The sequence below is a fragment of the Mesoplodon densirostris genome, chromosome 3 (genome assembly GCF_025265405.1).
Source record: "Mesoplodon densirostris isolate mMesDen1 chromosome 3, mMesDen1 primary haplotype, whole genome shotgun sequence".
NCBI classification, from domain to species: Eukaryota; Metazoa; Chordata; class Mammalia; order Artiodactyla; family Ziphiidae; genus Mesoplodon; species Mesoplodon densirostris.
In genome coordinates, this window is record NC_082663.1 from 131,320,839 (window position 1) to 131,345,243 (window position 24,405).

At 49.5% G+C, this 24,405-nt stretch overlaps 1 protein-coding gene and 2 pseudogenes across 1 annotated transcript; all 3 read right to left on the bottom strand.

The window, feature by feature from the left end:
- Positions 1 to 3,176: 3,176 nt before the first annotated feature.
- Positions 3,177 to 6,787, bottom strand: LOC132486883 (Golgi-associated RAB2 interactor protein 3-like; annotated as a pseudogene).
- A 3,938-nt stretch (positions 6,788 to 10,725) lies between these two features.
- LOC132486884 (Golgi-associated RAB2 interactor protein 3-like) lies at positions 10,726 to 13,075 on the bottom strand (annotated as a pseudogene).
- A 6,371-nt stretch (positions 13,076 to 19,446) lies between these two features.
- LOC132485537 (Golgi-associated RAB2 interactor protein 3-like) lies at positions 19,447 to 20,872 on the bottom strand (the record flags this gene model as incomplete). The annotated part of the gene is made up of 2 exons (XM_060092071.1): positions 19,447 to 19,509; positions 20,294 to 20,872. Coding segments are annotated over 2 exons (642 nt in total), but the record flags the coding sequence as incomplete, so codon positions are not given.
- Positions 20,873 to 24,405: the final 3,533 nt, after the last annotated feature.

The window sequence follows — 24,405 nt, forward strand, 5'->3', positions numbered from 1 at the left end:
TTGTAGCTGCCACCCAGAGCAAGAAATAGAACCCTGCCAGCCCCTCTTCTGCATGCTCCCTCCCCACAAAGGGAACCCAAACTTGGTTTGTATTTTTTTTCTTTTCCTTCTTCTTTTATATTGATGTATAGTTGATTTACAATGTTGTGTTAATTTGTGTTGTGTTAATTTCTTCTGTTAATTTCTGATTCAGTTTTTTGTATACATACATTCTTTTTCATATTCTTTTCCATTATGGTTTATCACAGGATACTGAATATAGTTCTCTGTGCTCTACAGTAGGACCGTGCTGTTTATCCATCCTGTAGTTTGTATCTGCTAATCCCAAACTCCCAATCCTTCCCTCCTTGACCCCTGCTTTTTTTTTTTTTTTTTGCGGTACGTGGGCCTCTCACTGTTGTGGCCTCTCTCGTTGCGGAGCACAGGCTCCGGAGCCATGGCTCACGGGCCCAGCCGCTCCGTGGCATGTGGGGTCCTCCCGGACCGGGGCACGAACCCGTGTCCCCTGTGTCGGCAGGCGGACTCCCAACCACTGCGCCACCAGGGAAGCCCGAAGCTGAGCTCTTGAACTGGAGTGACCCTTCCGAGAGGGTCTGTGTTGGGCTACGATGGCCTGACCTTCACACTCCACGTCAATCATTTCTTGCCGTGCACCTCGGGTGAGGAACCCAGGCAATTTCCAAACTCACTGCCAGCTGAAGGCTTTCTGTGGGATGCACCCCCAGCAGCTGGGGCCACAAGTCCTTCATTGAAGAAATGCACCCCACGTGGATATTTCAAATGGAACGGTGTCTTTCAAAACATACTCTCCAATCTCCTCATTATATAGATCCTGTGGCCAAAAATAGGAAGTCACATAAAGTCCCATATTAACAACCCCCCCAGCCAAATACTTCTTTTCACAGAAACCACAGTACCCTCCACAAAGTGCACATTTGATCAGGCCACTCCCCTATTGAAAACATATCATGGCTTTGCATCCCTCCAAGGTCAGAAATCAAAATCCTTTAAATGGACCTCAAAGCCTTGCATGGCGTGGCCCCTGCTGTGTTCCCCAGCATCACATCACGCTTGCTGTGCCAGCCACGACACTGCCTTCAATATGCCTCCCACCATAGCACGTCTTCAACAATCCTGTGAAGGACCTTATTTTGCTGTAGGGAAAAAAAACCCTTTCTAGTATGTATGTGTGTTGCCAGACTTGAAGTTTGGGACATTGGTCAGTTTGTAATCAACCATCCATTGCCTCATTGCACTTGCAGCTGCAGAATTGCTACCATGGTGATGAATATTGCTGTCCAAAATATTGGCCTTGATCTGATAGGGTGTACTGACTTGCTACCCAAATTGATGTCTCCCTCCAGAGGAAGATGCCTGTTGCTTTGAAATACGTAGGTATCTGTGCACGTGTCTCTTGATGAACTGTCAAGATAGAAAAGGAAATCCAGAGAAAGTGCCAGGCAGGGCACGTTGCGGTGGGCAAGTCCCCACCTCCACTTTACTACTGCACTGGAGGTGTAAACTGTGTCAACTGTGGGTCTGCTCAGCGAACGCCCTGCATAGTGGACTAACTAGGTTCACGTTAAAGAAGTCCTTTGGGGTGAGGGAGTGAGAATGCCTAATACACGCTAAGAAAGACAAAAGGTAAAGCCAAGGGTACAGAATCCTAAGATGAAGCTGTTTTAAGTAGGCTGATTCAGCCTCTGGCATAGTGAAAATCTGGGGCTCTGAGTCAAAGGCTTGGGAAAGAGTTCCCCTTTATCTCCCTCCTCTACCCCGTAACTCCTCACATTTCCGGAAGGCTTCCCCTAAATCCCTCTCAGGTCTTAGAGAACATGGCTCTTTCTCTCCTCTTACCAAGACCCACTGCTTCAAGAGTGAACTCCAAGGACACATTGATCCCCGCAATCTATTGGTCTTTGTGTATCGGAAATCACAAGATGGGATTTTCCAGCCACCCACCAGAGCAACTGAGAAGGGCTTCCTCTCATCCTCCCAAGCTACCACTCCTCCCAGAATCCGTATCTTATTTCTCACCTCCTCCACCTCTACCACTTAATTTGCTCTGCAGAGAAAGTCCCTAAGTTTTACTGGAAACCCAACTTCCATCCTAGTAGACCCTGTTGTCACAGAAGGGAATGAGCAGAGAATTGCAAGGCTAGCAGTTGACTCCCCGGTTCATACAAAGACACATGGGGCTTCCCTGGTGGCGCAGTGGTTGGGAGTCCACGTGCCGATGCAGGGGACACGGGTTCGTGTCCCTGTCCGGGAAGATCCTACATGCCGTGGAGCCGCTGGGCCCGTGAGCCATGGCCGCTGAGCCTGTGCGTCCGGAGCCTGTGCTCCGCAATGGGAGAGGCCACAGCAGCGAGAGGCCCGCATACCGCAAAAAAAGAAACCCCAAAAACAAAAAACACACATGGTTCTCAGAGGCATTCTTCTCAAATCCAACGGTGGTTAACTGTTATCAACAGTTACTCTAATCCAACTGTTATCAACTGTTGTTAACAATTGAATGATTTTCATGGACTCATGAAATTTATTTACAACTTTTTTTTAAATTGGAAAGACTTTTTTATGATGGGCATTTAAGAATGCATAATCTCAGTATGAAATGAGATTTCATAATCTCATTTATGATTTTTTTATTTTTAGAATCGCTTTCCACATGCATACATAATTTGCATAGTTCATCAGTACAGAGCATTTTGGATTATTCTGTTATTCCTTAACAATACCTCTAAACCTTTCTTGTGTTCCTGGATAGTGAGTATTTATGTCCCTTAGTTTCTTTATCTTATAGTTCTTGAAAGATCTCTTTCAGACTTTGTCATCCATCTCTTGTGCATATATTGAAAGGAAAACAACAGTGAAACAAATTGGTTGAGATATTTCTAAGGCAGTGACTGCCACTTGGCTGACAGCAGTATAAAAATCATCCTGATGTCAGAGATGTTAAAATAAAATGGAAACGATAATACATTCCCATGGACATACGGCTTTGCATAAGAGCTTTTCCTCCCAGACCATCCCTCCCTTCTTTTTACCCTACAGAAATCCAGTATTGTGAATTTTGTGTTTATCATGTCCTTGTTTTTTTCTCCCCTTTTAGCAAATGTGTGCTAAACATGGAAGCCAACCGGGGCTTTGTCTGCCTCTCAGTGGTCATGTGTGAGCCTTGTTTCTGAACCAGGAATGACTCTGAAGCTCCTAAAGAAGGAGAGGATCTTACTGGATGTCTTACTTAGAGTCCCTGAACTGGTGGCGGACTGGCTGTTCCTCAGTTTGCGAGCTGTCCTCCCGTCCTTTGTCAACTTTGGAGTTTCCATGGCCAGATGAGGACCAGTGGGAGGATGATTTCTGGGTCTTGTCCCCTCCTGTCCTGTGGTGACCTTCACGTGTCCTGCGGTGATGGGAACTTTTCCTCGATGAAGACGTGTCCTTCTTTTCTTTTTTTCTCTCCAGGCTTCATCCCTGGGGTGGAAGCCCTTCTGGCTTCCATCCCGTTCAGACATGTAGCCTTCAGTCTGCAAGGTGGAGACCACGGGGTCTGCGACCTTCCCTTCAGCTCTTCCAGCAGCACGCTTGCTGGTTGTGACTGCAACTGGCAACACCATGCTCATGCTGCTCTCTGGACCATCTCCCACCGTCGAGGATGTGCTGGCATCATCCGCCAAGACCAGGTTCATGTCCTGCAAGGATAAACTGGCAGCACCTGTAATGTCCTCGCCGGATCCGCTTTCTCCTGGATCCTTGATGGTGGCTCCCGCCAGGCCCATGGTCAACCCTGCCGCTGATCCTTTGGCACTTGTCACGGCTGCAGTTGATCCATGGGGGGCACCTGCAATGGCCTCGCCAGATCCGCTTTCTCCTGGATCCTTGATGGTGGCTCCAGCCAGGCCAATGGCCATTCCTGCCGCTGATCCTTCGGCGCTTTCCACGGCTGCATTTAATCCATGGGGGGCACCTGCAGTGGTCTCACCGGATCCGCTTTCTCCTGGATCCTTGATAATGGCTTCCGCCAGGCCCATGGTCATTCCTGCCGCTGAATACTTCGGCACTTTTCACGGCTGCACTTGATCTATGGGGGCACCTTCAATGGCCTCGCTGGATCCGCTTTCTCCTGGATCCTTGATAATGGCTCCCCCCAGGCCCATGGTTAACCCTGCCGCTGATCCTTTGGCGCTTTTCACGGCTGCAGTTGATCCATGGGGGGCACCTGCAATGGCCTCGCCGGATCCGCTTTCTCCTGGATCCTTGATGGTGGCTCCAGCCAGGCCCATGGTCATTTCTGCCGCTGATACTTCGGCGCTTTTCACGGCTGCATTTGATCCATGAGGGAAACCTGCAATAGCCTCGCCAGATCTGCTTTCTCCTGGATCCTTGATAATGGCTCCCGCCAGGCCCATGGTCATTCCTGCCGCTGATACTTCGGCGCTTTTCACGGCTGCACTTGAACTATGTGGGCACCTGCAATGGCCTCGCCGGATCTGCTTTCTCCAGGATCCTTGATGGTGGCTCCTTGATGGTGGCTCCCGCCAGGCCCATGGTCAACCCTGCCGCTGATCCTTCGGCGCTTTTCACGGCTGCAGTTGATCCATGGGGGGCACCTGCAATACCTCGCCAGATCCACTTTCTCCTGGATCCTTGATGGTGGCTCCAGCCAGGCCCATGGCCATTCCTGCCGCTGATCCTTCTGCACTTTTCACGGCTGCACTTGATCTATGGGGGCACCTGCAATGGCCTCGCCGAATCCGCTTTCTCCTGGATCCTTGATAATGGCTCCCCCCAGGCCCATGGTTAACCCTGCCGCTGATCCTTTGGCGCTTTTCACGGCTGCAGTTGATCCATGGGGGGCACCTGCAATGGCCTTGCCAGATCCGCTTTCTCCTGTTTCCTTGATGGTGGCTCCAGCCAGGCCCATGGACATCCCTGCCGCTGATCCTTCGATGCATTTCACGGCTGCAGTTGATCCATGGGGGGCACCTGCAATGGCCTCACCGGATCCACTTTCTCCTGGATCCTTGATGGTGGCTCCCGCCAGACCGGTGGTCATCCCTGCCGCTGATCCTTCGCCGCTTTTCACGGCTGCAGTTGATCCATGGGGGGCACCTGCAATGGCCTCGCCGGATCCACTTTCTCCTGGATCCTTGATAATGTCTCCCGCCAGGCCCATGGTCATTCCTGCCGCTGAATACTTCCGTGCTTTTCACGGCTGCGCTTGATCTAGGGGGGCACCTGCAATGGCCTCGCCGGATCCGCTTTCTCCTGGATCCTTGATGGTGGCTCCCGCCAGGCCCACGGTCATCCCTCCTGCTGATCCTTCGGCGCTTTTTGTGGGTCCAGTCACGTCACGAAGCTTGTGAATCCCAGCCTCATCCTGATCCCTTTCTCTGTGGAGCTCTGTGGTCTGAACCAAGGGGAGGAGAATCAGGTAAGATAGAGATGACAGAAAGTGAGATCTGAACTGTCTGCTCCTCTGTCATCCTGGAGCTGAGCAACTCAGGGGCTTATACTTAGAATAACCTTTGAAATCGCCCAGTTTAAGCTCCCATTGGATGCAAGATCCCATCTACTGCACGACTGTCAAACGGCCACTCCATTTTACTTGAACAGTCCCAGGGTCAGGGAAAGCACTGATAAAATTCTCCATGATATACACTTTAATTTTATACCCTTGTGCTTCTCTCTCTGCAGGACAGACTCCTAGAAGTGGGGTTCCTGGGTCAAGGGATGCACACCTTCTGCATTTTGGTGACTACACGGGTTGGGCTGATTTGAATCAGCATGTCGGCGTCACGGGGAGACACAACGAAGGAAGGACTTCCTAACTGTGAATGATGTTCCACAACTGATGAGACTACCTGGGCTGGGGTAAGTGTTCAAGAAGCGACCAGACAATCAGGATGCTGTAGAAGGGATTACAGCCCTGGTGATGAGACCAGTGCAGCTGATATGATACCTAAGGTCTCTCTGAAATTCAGCCCTGTGGGACAAGGTGGAGAAGCACTCGGAACCTCTCCAGTGTGGTGAATCCCATAGTGATAGCTCGTTTGTCCCTGACCCTTTTCAACAATAGAAGGTATTTCCCAGGTGAGTCTCAGAGAGCACCAAAGGCTATGAAGGACGTGCTCTCCCAAAGCACCCTGCCCCGTGTTCTTGAGTCTCTGTGGGTGCTTCCCACTAGGATTTTGGCATCCTCTGTAGTTGCTGCATCTCCAGTTTGGAGCATCGGGGTACTGCTGTAACTGTCTACCGGTGGTCTCAGGATATAGACAAGCTTTTCCCAATGGGAAAAGAGGTCTTTTTGTGCATCGGAAGAGGGGCACAGCTGCAGATAGAAAGTACGGCCCATAGCAAGATTCAGGCACAGCTGCTGTTTCTCACGGTTGTGGATGGAGATCTTGACAAACTTCAAGGGAAGCAGCCTGGTGAGCTCTAGGGTCTTCACGGGCTTGCAACCTCTCCCCTTGGTGATCCGGGCGCATCTGACATGCTCTTCACAGACTTTCGTTGTTCGGGCCAGCAGCATGACGTCAGGTAGTGGGAAGAGGGGGCTGGTGGATGCGACGCCCACAGTCACCCTTCGGACGCGGTTGTCTAGGTCAATCAGTTCTCCTTCCTTGCTGACCTGGATAAAGTCGCTCTCAAACATGGGAGCGTACTTGAAAATGTCATACTCTCCTCCCTCGTACAGTTGTCGTTGCAGGACCCCTATGGAGGTCCTCAACACCCCCACTGAACAGTAGCTATTGGCCATGTAATGAGGTGAACTCCCACTGCTCATGGCTCTCTTCGTTCAAGACAGAGCCACCAGCCACAAATTGAGTCTCGGAGAGAGAGAGGGAACGAAAGCAACTCGTCACCTCCCTGCAGGACTCTGCCAGAGTCTCTTGGCCCGACCATATTTATACCGCAAGTCCTTTGTGACCCGTCACCATCACATCGCACACCCCTTGGTTGAGCCTCCAAGTCCCCACCCCCTTGGGGCAGGCTCACCAGCCTCCCCCTAAACCAACCACCATGTCCATAGGGAACAGGCTGACCCTGCCAGGGTATAGGTGTGGGTAGGCTGGATAGTCTTTGTAATCAAAAGGTTGAGAAAACCCTCCTGCTTTTGTAAATATCTGGGTGGTTTCCAGTCTTGTTGTTACAAATCTCCCTGCAGGGATCATCTTCGTGCTTCTGCTGAATGATGTCCTGGGGATAAAATCCTGGAAGTGGACTGTGTCCTTGCTAAGGGCAGGCATCCTATGGGAATTGCTGTTCTCTGTGCCCCCAGCGTATATAACACAGTGCTGGCAGGAACTTAGAAAGAGTGCTACCTGTCAGAGTCCCATTGGTACTGTCATTTCCAGGATATGGAGAATTTTCTCACCCATTTTCTCTTTTCAAGGAGGCTAACTTTTGTTTATATTTACATTTATATTTATATTTTTTACAGTTTTAGAAACTTTTTATTGTGAAATATAACACACATTCATGAAAGTGCAGAAACCATAAATATAGCTTAATGAGTAACAAGAAAGTGAACACCCTTGTAGCTGCCACCCAGAGCAAGAAATAGAACCCTGCCAGCCCCTCTTCTGCATGCTCCCTCCCCACAAAGGGAACCCAAACTTGGTTTGTATTTTTTTTCTTTTCCTTCTTCTTTTTTATTGATGTATAGTTGATTTACAATGTTGTGTTAATTTGTGTTGTGTTAATTTCTTCTGTTAATTTCTGATTCAGTTTTTTGTATACATACATTCTTTTTCATATTCTTTTCCATTATGGTTTATCACAGGATACTGAATATAGTTCTCTGTGCTCTACAGTAGGACCGTGCTGTTTATCCATCCTGTAGTTTGTATCTGCTAATCCCAAACTCCCAATCCTTCCCTCCTTGACCCCTGCTTTTTTTTTTTTTTTTTTTTTTTTTTGCGGTACGTGGGCCTCTCACTGTTGTGGCCTCTCTCGTTGCGGAGCACAGGCTCCGGAGCCATGGCTCACGGGCCCAGCCGCTCCGTGGCATGTGGGGTCCTCCCGGACCGGGGCACGAACCCGTGTCCCCTGTGTCGGCAGGCGGACTCCCAACCACTGCGCCACCAGGGAAGCCCGAAGCTGAGCTCTTGAACTGGAGTGACCCTTCCGAGAGGGTCTGTGTTGGGCTACGATGGCCTGACCTTCACACTCCACGTCAATCATTTCTTGCCGTGCACCTCGGGTGAGGAACCCAGGCAATTTCCAAACTCACTGCCAGCTGAAGGCTTTCTGTGGGATGCACCCCCAGCAGCTGGGGCCACAAGTCCTTCGTTGAAGAAATGCACCCCACGTGGATATTTCAAATGGAACGGTGTCTTTCAAAACATACTCTCCAATCTCCTCATTATATAGATCCTGTGGCCAAAAATAGGAAGTCACATAAAGTCCCATATTAACAACCCCCCCAGCCAAATACTTCTTTTCACAGAAACCACAGTACCCTCCACAAAGTGCACATTTGATCAGGCCACTCCCCTATTGAAAACATATCATGGCTTTGCATCCCTCCAAGGTCAGAAATCAAAATCCTTTAAATGGACCTCAAAGCCTTGCATGGCGTGGCCCCTGCTGTGTTCCCCAGCATCACATCACGCTTGCTGTGCCAGCCACGACACTGCCTTCAATATGCCTCCCACCATAGCACGTCTTCAACAATCCTGTGAAGGACCTTATTTTGCTGTAGGGAAAAAAAAAACCTTTCTAGTATGTATGTGTGTTGCCAGACTTGAAGTTTGGGACATTGGTCAGTCTGTAATCAACCATCCATTGCCTCATTGCACTTGCAGCTGCAGAATTGCTACCATGGTGATGAATATTGCTGTCCAAAATACTGGCCTTGATCTGATAGGGTGTACTGACTTGCTACCCAAATTGATGTCTCCCTCCAGAGGAAGATGCCTGTTGCTTTGAAATACGTAGGTATCTGTGCACGTGTCTCTTGATGAACTGTCAAGATAGAAAAGGAAATCCAGAGAAAGTGCCAGGCAGGGCACGTTGCGGTGGGCAAGTCCCCACCTCCACTTTACTACTGCACTGGAGGTGTAAACTGTGTCAACTGTGGGTCTGCTCAGCGAACGCCCTGCATAGTGGACTAACTAGGTTCACGTTAAAGAAGTCCTTTGGGGTGAGGGAGTGAGAATGCCTAATACACGCTAAGAAAGACAAAAGGTAAAGCCAAGGGTACAGAATCCTAAGATGAAGCTGTTTTAAGTAGGCTGATTCAGCCTCTGGCATAGTGAAAATCTGGGGCTCTGAGTCAAAGGCTTGGGAAAGAGTTCCCCTTTATCTCCCTCCTCTACCCCGTAACTCCTCACATTTCCGGAAGGCTTCCCCCAAATCCCTCTCAGGTCTTAGAGAACATGGCTCTTTCTCTCCTCTTACCAAGACCCAGTGCTTCAAGAGTGAACTCCAAGGACACATTGATCCCCGCAATCTATTGGTCTTTGTGTATCGGAAATCACAAGATGGGATTTTCCAGCCACCCACCAGAGCAACTGAGAAGGGCTTCCTCTCATCCTCCCAAGCTACCACTCCTCCCAGAATCCGTATCTTATTTCTCACCTCCTCCACCTCTACCACTTAATTTGCTCTGCAGAGAAAGTCCCTAAGTTTTACTGGAAACCCAACTTCCATCCTAGTAGACCCTGTTGTCACAGAAGGGAATGAGCAGAGAATTGCAAGGCTAGCAGATGACTCCCCGGTTCATACAAAGACACATGGGGCTTCCCTGGTGGCGCAGTGGTTGGGAGTCCACGTGCCGATGCAGGGGACACGGGTTCGTGTCCCTGTCCGGGAAGATCCTACATGCCGTGGAGCCGCTGGGCCCGTGAGCCATGGCCGCTGAGCCTGTGCGTCCGGAGCCTGTGCTCCGCAATGGGAGAGGCCACAGCAGCGAGAGGCCCGCATACCGCAAAAAAAGAAACCCCAAAAACAAAAAACACACATGGTTCTCAGAGGCATTCTTCTCAAATCCAACGGTGGTTAACTGTTATCAACAGTTACTCTAATCCAACTGTTATCAACTGTTGTTAACAATTGAATGATTTTCATGGACTCATGAAATTTATTTACAACTTTTTTTTAAATTGGAAAGACTTTTTTATGATGGGCATTTAAGAATGCATAATCTCAGTATGAAATGAGATTTCCTAATCTCATTTATGATTTTTTTTATTTTTAGAATCGCTTTCCACATGCATACATAATTTGCATAGTTCATCAGTACAGAGCATTTTGGATTATTCTGTTATTCCTTAACAATACCTCTAAACCTTTCTTGTGTTCCTGGATAGTGAGTATTTATGTCCCTTAGTTTCTTTATCTTATAGTTTTTGAAAGATCTCTTTCAGACTTTGTCATCCATCTCTTGTGCATATATTGAAAGGAAAACAACAGTGAAACAAATTGGTTGAGATATTTCTAAGGCAGTGACTGCCACTTGGCTGACAGCAGTATAAAAATCATCCTGATGTCAGAGATGTTAAAATAAAATGGAAACGATAATACATTCCCATGGACATATGGCTTTGCATAAGAGCTTTTCCTCCCAGACCATCCCTCCCTTCTTTTTACCCTACAGAAATCCAGTATTGTGAATTTTGTGTTTATCATGTCCTTGTTTTTTTCTCCCCTTTTAGCAAATGTGTGCTAAACATGGAAGCCAACCGGGGCTTTGTCTGCCTCTCAGTGGTCATGTGTGAGCCTTGTTTCTGAACCAGGAATGACTCTGAAGCTCCTAAAGAAGGAGAGGATCTTACTGGATGTCTTACTTAGAGTCCCTGAACTGGTGGCGGACTGGCTGTTCCTCAGTTTGCGAGCTGTCCTCCCGTCCTTTGTCAACTTTGGAGTTTCCATGGCCAGATGAGGACCAGTGGGAGGATGATTTCTGGGTCTTGTCCCCTCCTGTCCTGTGGTGACCTTCACGTGTCCTGCGGTGATGGGAACTTTTCCTCGATGAAGACGTGTCCTTCTTTTCTTTTTTTCTCTCCAGGCTTCATCCCTGGGGTGGAAGCCCTTCTGGCTTCCATCCCGTTCAGACATGTAGCCTTCAGTCTGCAAGGTGGAGACCACGGGGTCTGCGACCTTCCCTTCAGCTCTTCCAGCAGCAGGCTTGCTGGTTGTGACTGCAACTGGCAACACCATGCTCATGCTGCTCTCTGGACCATCTGCCACCGTCGAGGATGTGCTGGCAACATCCGCCAAGACCAGGTTCGTGTCCTGCAAGGATAAGCTGGCAGCACCTGTAATGTCCTCGCCGGATCCGCTTTCTCCTGGATCCTTGATGGTGGCTCCCGCCAGGCCCATGGTCAACCCTGCCGCTGATCCTTCGGCACTTTTCACGGCTGCAGTTAATCCTTGGGGGGCACCTGCAATGGCCTCGCCGGCTCTGCTTTCTCCTGGATCCTTGATAATGGCTCCCTCCAGGCCCATGGTTATTCCTGCCGCTGAATACTTCGGCGCTTTTCACGGCTGCACTTGATCTATTGGGGCACCTGCAATGGCCTCGCCGGATCCGATTTCTCCTGGATCCTTGATGGTGGCTCCCGCCAGGCCCACGGTCATCCCTCCTGCTGATCGTTCGGCGCTTTTTGTGGGTCCAGTCACGTCACGAAGCTTGTGAATCCCAGCCTCATCCTGATCCCTTTCTCTGTGGAGCTCTGTGGTCTGAGCCAAGGGGAGGAGAATCAGGTAAGATAGAGGTGACAGAAAGTGAGATCTGAACTGTCTGCTCCTCTCTCCTCCTGGAGCTGAGCAACTCAAGGGCTTATACTTAGAATAACCTTTGAAATCACCCAGTCTAAGCTCCCATTGGATGCAAGATCCCATCTACTGCACCACTGTCAAACGGCCACTCCATTTTACTTGAACAGTCCCAGGGTCAGGGAAAGCACTGATACAATTCTCCATGATATACACTTTAATTTTATACCCTTGTGCTTCTCTCTCTGCAGGACAGACTCCTAGAAGTGGGGTTCCTGGGTCAAGGGATGCACACCTTCTGCATTTTGGTGACTACACGGGTTGGGCTGATTTGAATCAGCATGTCGGCGTCACGGGGAGACACAACGAAGGAAGGACTTCCTAACTGTGAATGATGTTCCACAACTGATGAGACTACCTGGGCTGGGGTAAGTGTTCAAGAAGCGACCAGACAATCAGGATGCTGTAGAAGGGATTACAGCCCTGGTGATGAGACCAGTGCAGCTGATATGATACCTAAGGTCTCTCCGAAATTCAGCCCTGTGGGACAAGGTGGAGAAGCACTCGGAACCTCTCCAGTGTGGTGAATCCCATAGTGATAGCTCGTTTGTCCCTGACCCTTTTCAACAATAGAAGGTATTTCCCAGGCGAGTCTCAGAGAGCACCAAAGGCTATGAAGGACCAGCTTTGCCCTGCTCTCCCAAAGCACCCTGCCCCGTGTTCTTGAGTCTCTGTGGGTGCTTCCCACTAGGATTTTGGCATCCTCTGTAGTCGCTGCATCTCCAGTTTGGAGCATCGGGGTACTGCTGTAACTGTCTACCGGTGTTCTCAGGATATAGACAAGCTTTTCCCAATGGGAAAAGAGGTCTTTTTGTGCATCGGAAGAGGGGCACAGCTGCAGATAGAAAGTACGGCCGGTAGCAAGATTCAGGCACAGCTGCTGTTTCTCACGGTTGTGGATGGAGATCTTGACAAACTTCAAGGGAAGCAGCCTGGTGAGCTCTAGGGTCTTCACGGGCTTGCAACCTCTCCCCTTGGTGATCCGGGCGCATCTGACATGCTCTTCACAGACTTTCGTTGTTCGGGCCAGCAGCATGACGTCAGGTAGTGGGAAGAGGGGGCTGGTGGATGCGACGCCCACAGTCACCCTTCGGACGCGGTTGTCTAGGTCAATCAGTTCTCCTTCCTTGCTGACCTGGATAAAGTCGCTCTCAAACATGGGAGCGTACTTGAAAATGTCATACTCTCCTCCCTCGTACAGTTGTCGTTGCAGGACCCCCATGGAGGTCCTCAACACCCCCACTGAACAGTAGCTATTGGCCATGTAATGAGGTGAACTCCCACTGCTCATGGCTCTCTTCGTTCAAGACAGAGCCACCAGCCACAAATTGAGTCTCGGAGAGAGAGAGGGAACGAAAGCAACTCGTCACCTCCCTGCAGGACTCTGCCAGAGTCTCTTGGCCCGACCATATTTATACCGCAAGTCCTTTGTGACCCGTCACCATCACATCGCACACCCCTTGGTTGAGCCTCCAAGTCCCCACCCCCTTGGGGCAGGCTCACCAGCCTCCCCCTAAACCAACCACCATGTCCATAGGGAACAGGCTGACCCTGCCAGGGTATAGGTGTGGGTAGGCTGGATAGTCTTTGTAATCAAAAGGTTGAGAAAACCCTCCTGCTTTTGTAAATATCTGGGTGGTTTCCAGTCTTGTTGTTGTTACAAATCTCCCTGCAGGGATCATCTTCGTGCTTCTGCTGAATGATGTCCTGGGGATAAAATCCTGGAAGTGGACTGTGTCCTTGCTAAGGGCAGGCATCCTATGGGAATTGCTGTTCTCTGTGCCCCCAGCGTATATAACACAGTGCTGGCAGGAACTTAGAAAGAGTGCTACCTGTCAGAGTCCCATTGGTACTGTCATTTCCAGGATATGGAGAATTTTCTCACCCATTTTCTCTTTTCAAGGAGGCTAACTTTTGTTTATATTTACATTTATATTTATATTTTTTACAGTTTTAGAAACTTTTTATTGTGAAATATAACACACATTCATGAAAGTGCAGAAACCATAAATATAGCTTAATGAGTAACAAGAAAGTGAACACCCTTGTAGCTGCCACCCAGAGCAAGAAATAGAACCCTGCCAGCCCCTCTTCTGCATGCTCCCTCCCCACAAAGGGAACCCAAACTTGGTTTGTATTTTTTTTCTTTTCCTTCTTCTTTTTTATTGATGTATAGTTGATTTACAATGTTGTGTTAATTTGTGTTGTGTTAATTTCTTCTGTTAATTTCTGATTCAGTTTTTTGTATACATACATTCTTTTTCATATTCTTTTCCATTATGGTTTATCACAGGATACTGAATATAGTTCTCTGTGCTCTACAGTAGGACCCTGCTGTTTATCCATCCTGTAGTTTGTATCTGCTAATCCCAAACTCCCAATCCTTCCCTCCTTGACCCCTGCTGTTTTTTTTTTTTTTTTTTTTGCGGTACGTGGGCCTCTCACTGTTGTGGCCTCTCTCGTTGCGGAGCACAGGCTCCGGAGCCATGGCTCACGGGCCCAGCCGCTCCGTGGCATGTGGGGTCCTCCCGGACCGGGGCACGAACCCGTGTCCCCTGTGTCGGCAGGCGGACTCCCAACCACTGCGCCACCAGGGAAGCCCGAAGCTGAGCTCTTGAACTGGAGTGACCCTTCCGAGAGGGTCTGTGTTGGGCTACGATGGCCTGACCTTCACACTCCACGTCAATCATTTCTTGCCGTGCACCTCGGGTGAGGAACCCAGGCAATTTCCAAACTCACTGCCAGCTGAAGGCTTTCTGTGGGATGCACCCCCAGCAGCTGGGGCCACAAGTCCTTCGTTGAAGAAATGCACCCCACGTGGATATTTCAAATGGAACGGTGTCTTTCAAAACATACTCTCCAATCTCCTCATTATATAGATCCTGTGGCCAAAAATAGGAAGTCACATAAAGTCCCATATTAACAACCCCCCCAGCCAAATACTTCTTTTCACAGAAACCACAGTACCCTCCACAAAGTGCACATTTGATCAGGCCACTCCCCTATTGAAAACATATCATGGCTTTGCATCCCTCCAAGGTCAGAAATCAAAATCCTTTAAATGGACCTCAAAGCCTTGCATGGCGTGGCCCCTGCTGTGTTCCCCAGCATCACATCACGCTTGCTGTGCCAGCCACGACACTGCCTTCAATATGCCTCCCACCATAGCACGTCTTCAACAATCCTGTGAAGGACCTTATTTTGCTGTAGGGAAAAAAAACCCTTTCTAGTATGTATGTGTGTTGCCAGACTTGAAGTTTGGGACATTGGTCAGTCTGTAATCAACCATCCATTGCCTCATTGCACTTGCAGCTGCAGAATTGCTACCATGGTGATGAATATTGCTGTCCAAAATATTGGCCTTGATCTGATAGGGTGTACTGACTTGCTACCCAAATTGATGTCTCCCTCCAGAGGAAGATGCCTGTTGCTTTGAAATACGTAGGTATCTGTGCACGTGTCTCTTGATGAACTGTCAAGATAGAAAAGGAAATCCAGAGAAAGTGCCAGGCAGGGCACGTTGCGGTGGGCAAGTCCCCACCTCCACTTTACTACTGCACTGGAGGTGTAAACTGTGTCAACTGTGGGTCTGCTCAGCGAACGCCCTGCATAGTGGACTAACTAGGTTCACGTTAAAGAAGTCCTTTGGGGTGAGGGAGTGAGAATGCCTAATACACGCTAAGAAAGACAAAAGGTAAAGCCAAGGGTACAGAATCCTAAGATGAAGCTGTTTTAAGTAGGCTGATTCAGCCTCTGGCATAGTGAAAATCTGGGGCTCTGAGTCAAAGGCTTGGGAAAGAGTTCCCCTTTATCTCCCTCCTCTACCCCGTAACTCCTCACATTTCCGGAAGGCTTCCCCCAAATCCCTCTCAGGTCTTAGAGAACATGGCTCTTTCTCTCCTCTTACCAAGACCCAGTGCTTCAAGAGTGAACTCCAAGGACACATTGATCCCCGCAATCTATTGGTCTTTGTGTATCGGAAATCACAAGATGGGATTTTCCAGCCACCCACCAGAGCAACTGAGAAGGGCTTCCTCTCATCCTCCCAAGCTACCACTCCTCCCAGAATCCGTATCTTATTTCTCACCTCCTCCACCTCTACCACTTAATTTGCTCTGCAGAGAAAGTCCCTAAGTTTTACTGGAAACCCAACTTCCATCCTAGTAGACCCTGTTGTCACAGAAGGGAATGAGCAGAGAATTGCAAGGCTAGCAGATGACTCCCCGGTTCATACAAAGACACATGGGGCTTCCCTGGTGGCGCAGTGGTTGGGAGTCCACCTGCCGATGGAGGGGACACGGGTTCGTGTCCCTGTCCGGGAAGATCCTAAATGCCGTGGAGCCGCTGGGCCCGTGAGCCATGGCCGCTGAGCCTGTGCGTCCGGAGCCTGTGCTCCGCAATGGGAGAGGCCACAGCAGCGAGAGGCCCGCATACCGCAAAAAAAGAAACCCCAAAAACAAAAAACACACATGGTTCTCAGAGGCATTCTTCTCAAATCCAACGGTGGTTAACTGTTATCAACAGTTACTCTAATCCAACTGTTATCAACTGTTGTTAACAATTGAATGATTTTCATGGACTCATGAAATTTATTTACAACTTTTTTTTAAATTGGAAAGACTTTTTTATGATGGGCATTTAAGAATGCATAATCTCAGTATGAAATGAGATTTCATAATCTCATTTATGATTTTTTTTATTTTTAGAATCGCTTTCCACATGCATACATAATTTGCATAGTTCATCAGTACAGAGCATTTTGGATTATTCTGTTATTCCTTAACAATACCTCTAAACCTTTCTTGTGTTCCTGGATAGTGAGTATTTATGTCCCTTAGTTTCTTTATCTTATAGTTCTTGAAAGATCTCTTTCAGACTTTGTCATCCATCTCTTGTGCATATATTGAAAGGAAAACAACAGTGAAACAAATTGGTTGAGATATTTCTAAGGCAGTGACTGCCACTGGCTGACAGCAGTATAAAAATCATCCTGATGTCAGAGATGTTAAAATAAAATGGAAACGATAATACATTCCCATGGACATACCGCTTTGCATAAGAGCTTTTCCTCCCAGACCATCCCTCCCTTCTTTTTACCCTACAGAAATCCAGTATTGTGAATTTTGTGTTTATCATGTCCTTGTTTTTTTCTCCCCTTTTAGCAAATGTGTGCTAAACATGGAAGCCAACCGGGGCTTTGTCTGCCTCTCAGTGGTCATGTGTGAGCCTTGTTTCTGAACCAGGAATGACTCTGAAGCTCCTAAAGAAGGAGAGGATCTTACTGGATGTCTTACTTAGAGTCCCTGAACTGGTGGCGGACTGGCTGTTCCTCAGTTTGCGAGCTGTCCTCCCGTCCTTTGTCAACTTTGGAGTTTCCATGGCCAGAAGAGGACCAGTGGGAGGATGATTTCTGGGTCTTGTCCCCTCCTGTCCTGTGGTGACCTTCACGTGTCCTGCGGTGATGGGAACTTTTCCTCGATGAAGACGTGTCCTTCTTTTCTTTTTTTCTCTCCAGGCTTCATCCCTGGGGTGGAAGCCCTTCTGGCTTCCATCCCGTTCAGACATGTAGCCTTCAGTCTGCAAGGTGGAGACCACGGGGTCTGCGACCTTCCCTTCAGCTCTTCCAGCAGCACGCTTGCTGGTTGTGACTGCAACTGGCAACACCATGCTCATGCTGCTCTCTGGACCATCTCCCACCGTCGAGGATGTGCTGGCATCATCCGCCAAGACCAGGTTCATGTCCTGCAAGGATAAACTGGCAGCACCTGTAATGTCCTCGCCGGATCCGCTTTCTCCTGGATCCTTGATGGTGGCTCCCGCCAGGCCCATGGTCAACCCTGCCGCTGATCCTTTGGCACTTGTCACGGCTGCAGTTGATCCATGGGGGGCACCTGCAATGGCCTCGCCAGATCCGCTTTCTCCTGGATCCTTGATGGTGGCTCCAGCCAGGCCAATGGCCATTCCTGCCGCTGATCCTTCGGCGCTTTCCACGGCTGCATTTAATCCATGGGGGGCACCTGCAGTGGTCTCACCGGATCCGCTTTCTCCTGGATCCTTGATAATGGCTTCCGCCAGGCCCATGGTCATTCCTGCCGCTGAATACTTCGGCACTTTTCACGGCTGCACTTGATCTATGGGGGCACCTGCAATGGCCTCGCTGGATCCGCTTTCTCCTGGATCCTTGATAATGGCTCCCCCCAGGCCCATGGTTAACCCTGCCGCTGATCCTTTGGCGCTTTTCACGGCTGCAGTTGATCCATGGGGGGCACCTGCAATGGCCTCGCCGGATCCGCTTTCTCCTGGATCCTTGATGGTGGCTCCAGCCAGGCCCATGGTCATTTCTGCCGCTGATACTTCGGCGCTTTTCACGGCTGCATTTGATCCATGAGGGAAACCTGCAATAGCCTCGCCAGATCTGCTTTCTCCTGGATCCTTGATAATGGCTCCCGCCAGGCCCATGGTCATTCCTGCCGCTGATACTTCGGCGCTTTTCACGGCTGCACTTGAACTATGTGGGCACCTGCAATGGCCTCGCCGGATCTGCTTTCTCCAGGATCCTTGATGGTGGCTCCTTGATGGTGGCTCCCGCCAGGCCCATGGTCAACCCTGCCGCTGATCCTTCGGCGCTTTTCACGGCTGCAGTTGATCCATGGGGGGCACCTGCAATACCTCGCCAGATCCACTTTCTCCTGGATCCTTGATGGTGGCTCCAGCCAGGCCCATGGCCATTCCTGCCGCTGATCCTTCTGCACTTTTCACGGCTGCACTTGATCTATGGGGGCACCTGCAATGGCCTCGCCGAATCCGCTTTCTCCTGGATCCTTGATAATGGCTCCCCCCAGGCCCATGGTTAACCCTGCCGCTGATCCTTTGGCGCTTTTCACGGCTGCAGTTGATCCATGGGGGGCACCTGCAATGGCCTTGCCAGATCCGCTTTCTCCTGGATCCTTGATGGTGGCTCCAGCCAGGCCCATGGTCATTTCTGCCGCTGATACTTCGGCGCTTTTCACGGCTGCATTTGATCCATGCGGGAAACCTGCAATAGCCTCGCCGGATCTGCTTTCTCCTGGATCGTTGATAATGGCTCCTGCCAGGCCCATGGTCATTCCTGCCGCTGATACTTCGTCGCTTTTCACGGCTGCACTTGAACTATGTGGGCACCTGCAATGGCCTCGCCAGATCCGCTTTCTCCAGGATCCTTGATGGTGGCTCCTTGATGGTGGCTCCCGCCAGGCCCATGGTCAACCCTGCCGCTGATCCTTCGGTGCTTTTCACGGCTGCAGTTGATCCATGGGGGGCACCTGCAATGGCCTCTCCGGATCCACTTTCTCCTGGATCCTTGATGGTGGCTCCCGCCAGACCGGTGGTCATCCCTGCCGCTGATCCTTCGGCGCTTTTCACGGCTGCAGTTGATCCTTGGGGGGCACCTGCAATGGCCTCGCCGGCTCCGCTTTCTCCTGGATCCTTGATAATGGCTCCCTCCAGGCCCATGGTTATTCCTGCCGCTGAATACTTCGGCGCTTTTCACGGCTGCACTTGATCTATGGGGGCACCTGCAATGGCCTCGCCGGATCCGATTTCTCCTGGATCCTTGATGGTGGCTCCCGCCAGGCCCACGGTCATCCCTCCTGCTGATCCTTCGGCGCTTTTTGTGGGTCCAGTCACGTCACGAAGCTTGTGAATCCCAGCCTCATCCTGATCCCTTTCTCTGTGGAGCTCTGTGGTCTGAGCCAAGGGGAGGAGAATCAGGTAAGATAGAGATGACAGAAAGTGAGATCTGAACTGTCTGCTCCTCTCTCCTCCTGGAGCTGAGCAACTCAAGGGCTTATACTTAGAATAACCTTTGAAATCACCCAGTCTAAGCTCCCATTGGATGCAAGATCCCATCTACTGCACCACTGTCAAACGGCCACTCCATTTTACTTGAACAGTCCCAGGGTCAGGGAAAGCACTGATACAATTCTCCATGATATACACTTTAATTTTATACCCTTGTGCTTCTCTCTCTGCAGGACAGACTCCTAGAAGTGGGGTTCCTGGGTCAAGGGATGCACACCTTCTGCATTTTGGTGACTACACGGGTTGGGCTGATTTGAATCAGCATGTCGGCGTCACGGGGAGACACAACGAAGGAAGGACTTCCTAACTGTGAATGATGTTCCACAACTGATGAGACTACCTGGGCTGGGGTAAGTGTTCAAGAAGCGACCAGACAATCAGGATGCTGTAGAAGGGATTACAGCCCTGGTGATGAGACCAGTGCAGCTGATATGATACCTAAGGTCTCTCTGAAATTCAGCCCTGTGGGACAAGGTGGAGAAGCACTCGGAACCTCTCCAGTGTGGTGAATCCCATAGTGATAGCTCGTTTGTCCCTGACCCTTTTCAACAATAGAAGGTATTTCCCAGGCGAGTCTCAGAGAGCACCAAAGGCTATGAAGGACCAGCTTTGCCCTGCTCTCCCAAAGCACCCTGCCCCGTGTTCTTGAGTCTCTGTGGGTGCTTCCCACTAGGATTTTGGCATCCTCTGTAGTCGCTGCATCTCCAGTTTGGAGCATCGGGGTACTGCTGTAACTGACTACCGGTGGTCTCAGGATATAGACAAGCTTTTCCCAATGGGAAAAGAGGTCTTTTTGTGCATCGGAAGAGGGGCACAGCTGCAGATAGAAAGTACGGCCGGTAGCAAGATTCAGGCACAGCTGCTGTTTCTCACGGTTGTGGATGGAGATCTTGACAGACTTCAAGGGAAGCAGCCTGGTGAGCTCTAGGGTCTTCACGGGCTTGCAACCTCTCCCCTTGGTGATCCGGGCGCATCTGACATGCTCTTCACAGACTTTCGTTGTTCGGGCCAGCAGCATGACGTCAGGTAGTGGGAAGAGGGGGCTGGTGGATGCGACGCCCACAGTCACCCTTCGGACGCGGTTGTCTAGGTCAATCAGTTCTCCTTCCTTGCTGACCTGGATAAAGTCGCTCTCAAACATGGGAGCGTACTTGAAAATGTCATACTCTCCTCCCTCGTACAGTTGTCGTTGCAGGACCCCCATGGAGGTCCTCAACACCCCCACTGAACAGTAGCTATTGGCCATGTAATGAGGTGAACTCCCACTGCTCATGGCTCTCTTCGTTCAAGACAGAGCCACCAGCCACAAATTGAGTCTCGGAGAGAGAGAGGGAACGAAAGCAACTCGTCACCTCCCTGCAGGACTCTGCCAGAGTCTCTTGGCCCGACCATATTTATACCGCAAGTCCTTTGTGACCCGTCACCATCACATCGCACACCCCTTGGTTGAGCCTCCAAGTCCCCACCCCCTTGGGGCAGGCTCACCAGCCTCCCCCTAAACCAACCACCATGTCCATAGGGAACAGGCTGACCCTGCCAGGGTATAGGTGTGGGTAGGCTGGATAGTCTTTGTAATCAAAAGGTTGAGAAAACCCTCCTGCTTTTGTAAATATCTGGGTGGTTTCCAGTCTTGTTGTTGTTACAAATCTCCCTGCAGGGATCATCTTCGTGCTTCTGCTGAATGATGTCCTGGGGATAAAATCCTGGAAGTGGACTGTGTCCTTGCTAAGGGCAGGCATCCTATGGGAATTGCTGTTCTCTGTGCCCCCAGCGTATATAACACAGTGCTGGCAGGAACTTAGAAAGAGTGCTACCTGTCAGAGTCCCATTGGTACTGTCATTTCCAGGATATGGAGAATTTTCTCACCCATTTTCTCTTTTCAAGGAGGCTAACTTTTGTTTATATTTACATTTATATTTATATTTTTTACAGTTTTAGAAACTTTTTATTGTGAAATATAACACACATTCATGAAAGTGCAGAAACCATAAATATAGCTTAATGAGTAACAAGAAAGTGAACACCCTTGTAGCTGCCACCCAGAGCAAGAAATAGAACCCTGCCAGCCCCTCTTCTGCATGCTCCCTCCCCACAAAGGGAACCCAAACTTGGTTTGTATTTTTTTTCTTTTCCTTCTTCTTTTTTATTGATGTATAGTTGATTTACAATGTTGTGTTAATTTGTGTTGTGTTAATTTCTTCTGTTAATTTCTGATTCAGTTTTTTGTATACATACATTCTTTTTCATATTCTTTTCCATTATGGTTTATCACAGGATACTGAATATAGTTCTCTGTGCTCTACAGTAGGACCGTGCTGTTTATCCATCCTGTAGTTTGTATCTGCTAATCCCAAACTCCCAATCCTTCCCTCCTTGACCCCTGCTTTTTTTTTTTTTTTTTTTTTGGCGGTACGTGGGCCTCTCACTGTTGTGGCCTCTCTCGTTGCGGAGCACAGGCTCCAGAGCCATGGCTCACGGGCCCAGCCGCTCCGTGGCATGTGGGGTCCTCCCGGACCGGGGCACGAACCCGTGTCCCCTGTGTCGGCAGGCGGACTCCCAACCACTGCGCCACCAGGGAAGCCCGAAGCTGAGCTCTTGAACTGGAGTGACCCTTCCGAGAGGGTCTGTGTTGGGCTACGATGGCCTGACCTTCACACTCCACGTCAATCATTTCTTGCCGTGCACCTCGGGTGAGGAACCCAGGCAATTTCCAAACTCACTGCCAGCTGAAGGCTTTCTGTGGGATGCACCCCCAGCAGCTGGGGCCACAAGTCCTTCATTGAAGAAATGCACCCCACGTGGATATTTCAAATGGAACGGTGTCTTTCAAAACATACTCTCCAATCTCCTCATTATATAGATCCTGTGGCCAAAAATAGGAAGTCACATAAAGTCCCATATTAACAACCCCCCCAGCCAAATACTTCTTTTCACAGAAACCACAGTACCCTCCACAAAGTGCACATTTGATCAGGCCACTCCCCTATTGAAAACATATCATGGCTTTGCATCCCTCCAAGGTCAGAAATCAAAATCCTTTAAATGGACCTCAAAGCCTTGCATGGCGTGGCCCCTGCTGTGTTCCCCAGCATCACATCACGCTTGCTGTGCCAGCCACGACACTGCCTTCAATATGCCTCCCACCATAGCACGTCTTCAACAATCCTGTGAAGGACCTTATTTTGCTGTAGGGAAAAAAAAACCCTTTCTAGTATGTATGTGTGTTGCCAGACTTGAAGTTTGGGACATTGGTCAGTCTGTAATCAACCATCCATTGCCTCATTGCACTTGCAGCTGCAGAATTGCTACCATGGTGATGAATATTGCTGTCCAAAATACTGGCCTTGATCTGATAGGGTGTACTGACTTACTACCCAAATTGATGTCTCCCTCCAGAGGAAGATGCCTGTTGCTTTGAAATACATAGGTATCTGTGCACGTGTCTCTTGATGAACTGTCAAGATAGAAAAGGAAATCCAGAGAAAGTGCCAGGCAGGGCACGTTGCGGTGGGCAAGTCCCCACCTCCACTTTACTACTGCACTGGAGGTGTAAACTGTGTCAACTGTGGGTCTGCTCAGCGAACGCCCTGCATAGTGGACTAACTAGGTTCACGTTAAAGAAGTCCTTTGGGGTGAGGGAGTGAGAATGCCTAATACACGCTAAGAAAGACAAAAGGTAAAGCCAAGGGTACAGAATCCTAAGATGAAGCTGTTTTAAGTAGGCTGATTCAGCCTCTGGCATAGTGAAAATCTGGGGCTCTGAGTCAAAGGCTTGGGAAAGAGTTCCCCTTTATCTCCCTCCTCTACCCCGTAACTCCTCACATTTCCGGAAGGCTTCCCCCAAATCCCTCTCAGGTCTTAGAGAACATGGCTCTTTCTCTCCTCTTACCAAGACCCAGTGCTTCAAGAGTGAACTCCAAGGACACATTGATCCCCGCAATCTATTGGTCTTTGTGTATCGGAAATCACAAGATGGGATTTTCCAGCCACCCACCAGAGCAACTGAGAAGGGCTTCCTCTCATCCTCCCAAGCTACCACTCCTCCCAGAATCCGTATCTTATTTCTCACCTCCTCCACCTCTACCACTTAATTTGCTCTGCAGAGAAAGTCCCTAAGTTTTACTGGAAACCCAACTTCCATCCTAGTAGACCCTGTTGTCACAGAAGGGAATGAGCAGAGAATTGCAAGGCTAGCAGATGACTCCCCGGTTCATACAAAGACACATGGGGCTTCCCTGGTGGCGCAGTGGTTGGGAGTCCACCTGCCGATGGAGGGGACACGGGTTCGTGTCCCTGTCCGGGAAGATCCTACATGCCGTGGAGCCGCTGGGCCCGTGAGCCATGGCCGCTGAGCCTGTGCATCCGGAGCCTGTGCTCCGCAATGGGAGAGGCCACAGCAGCGAGAGGCCCGCATACCGCAAAAAAAGAAAACCCAAAAACAAAAAACACACATGGTTCTCAGAGGCATTCTTCTCAAATCCAACGGTGGTTAACTGTTATCAACAGTTACTCTAATCCAACTGTTATCAACTGTTGTTAACAATTGAATGATTTTCATGGACTCATGAAATTTATTTACAACTTTTTTTTAAATTGGAAAGACTTTTTTATGATGGGCATTTAAGAATGCATAATCTCAGTATGAAATGAGATTTCATAATCTCATTTATGATTTTTTTTATTTTTAGAATCGCTTTCCACATGCATACATAATTTGCATAGTTCATCAGTACAGAGCATTTTGGATTATTCTGTTATTCCTTAACAATACCTCTAAACCT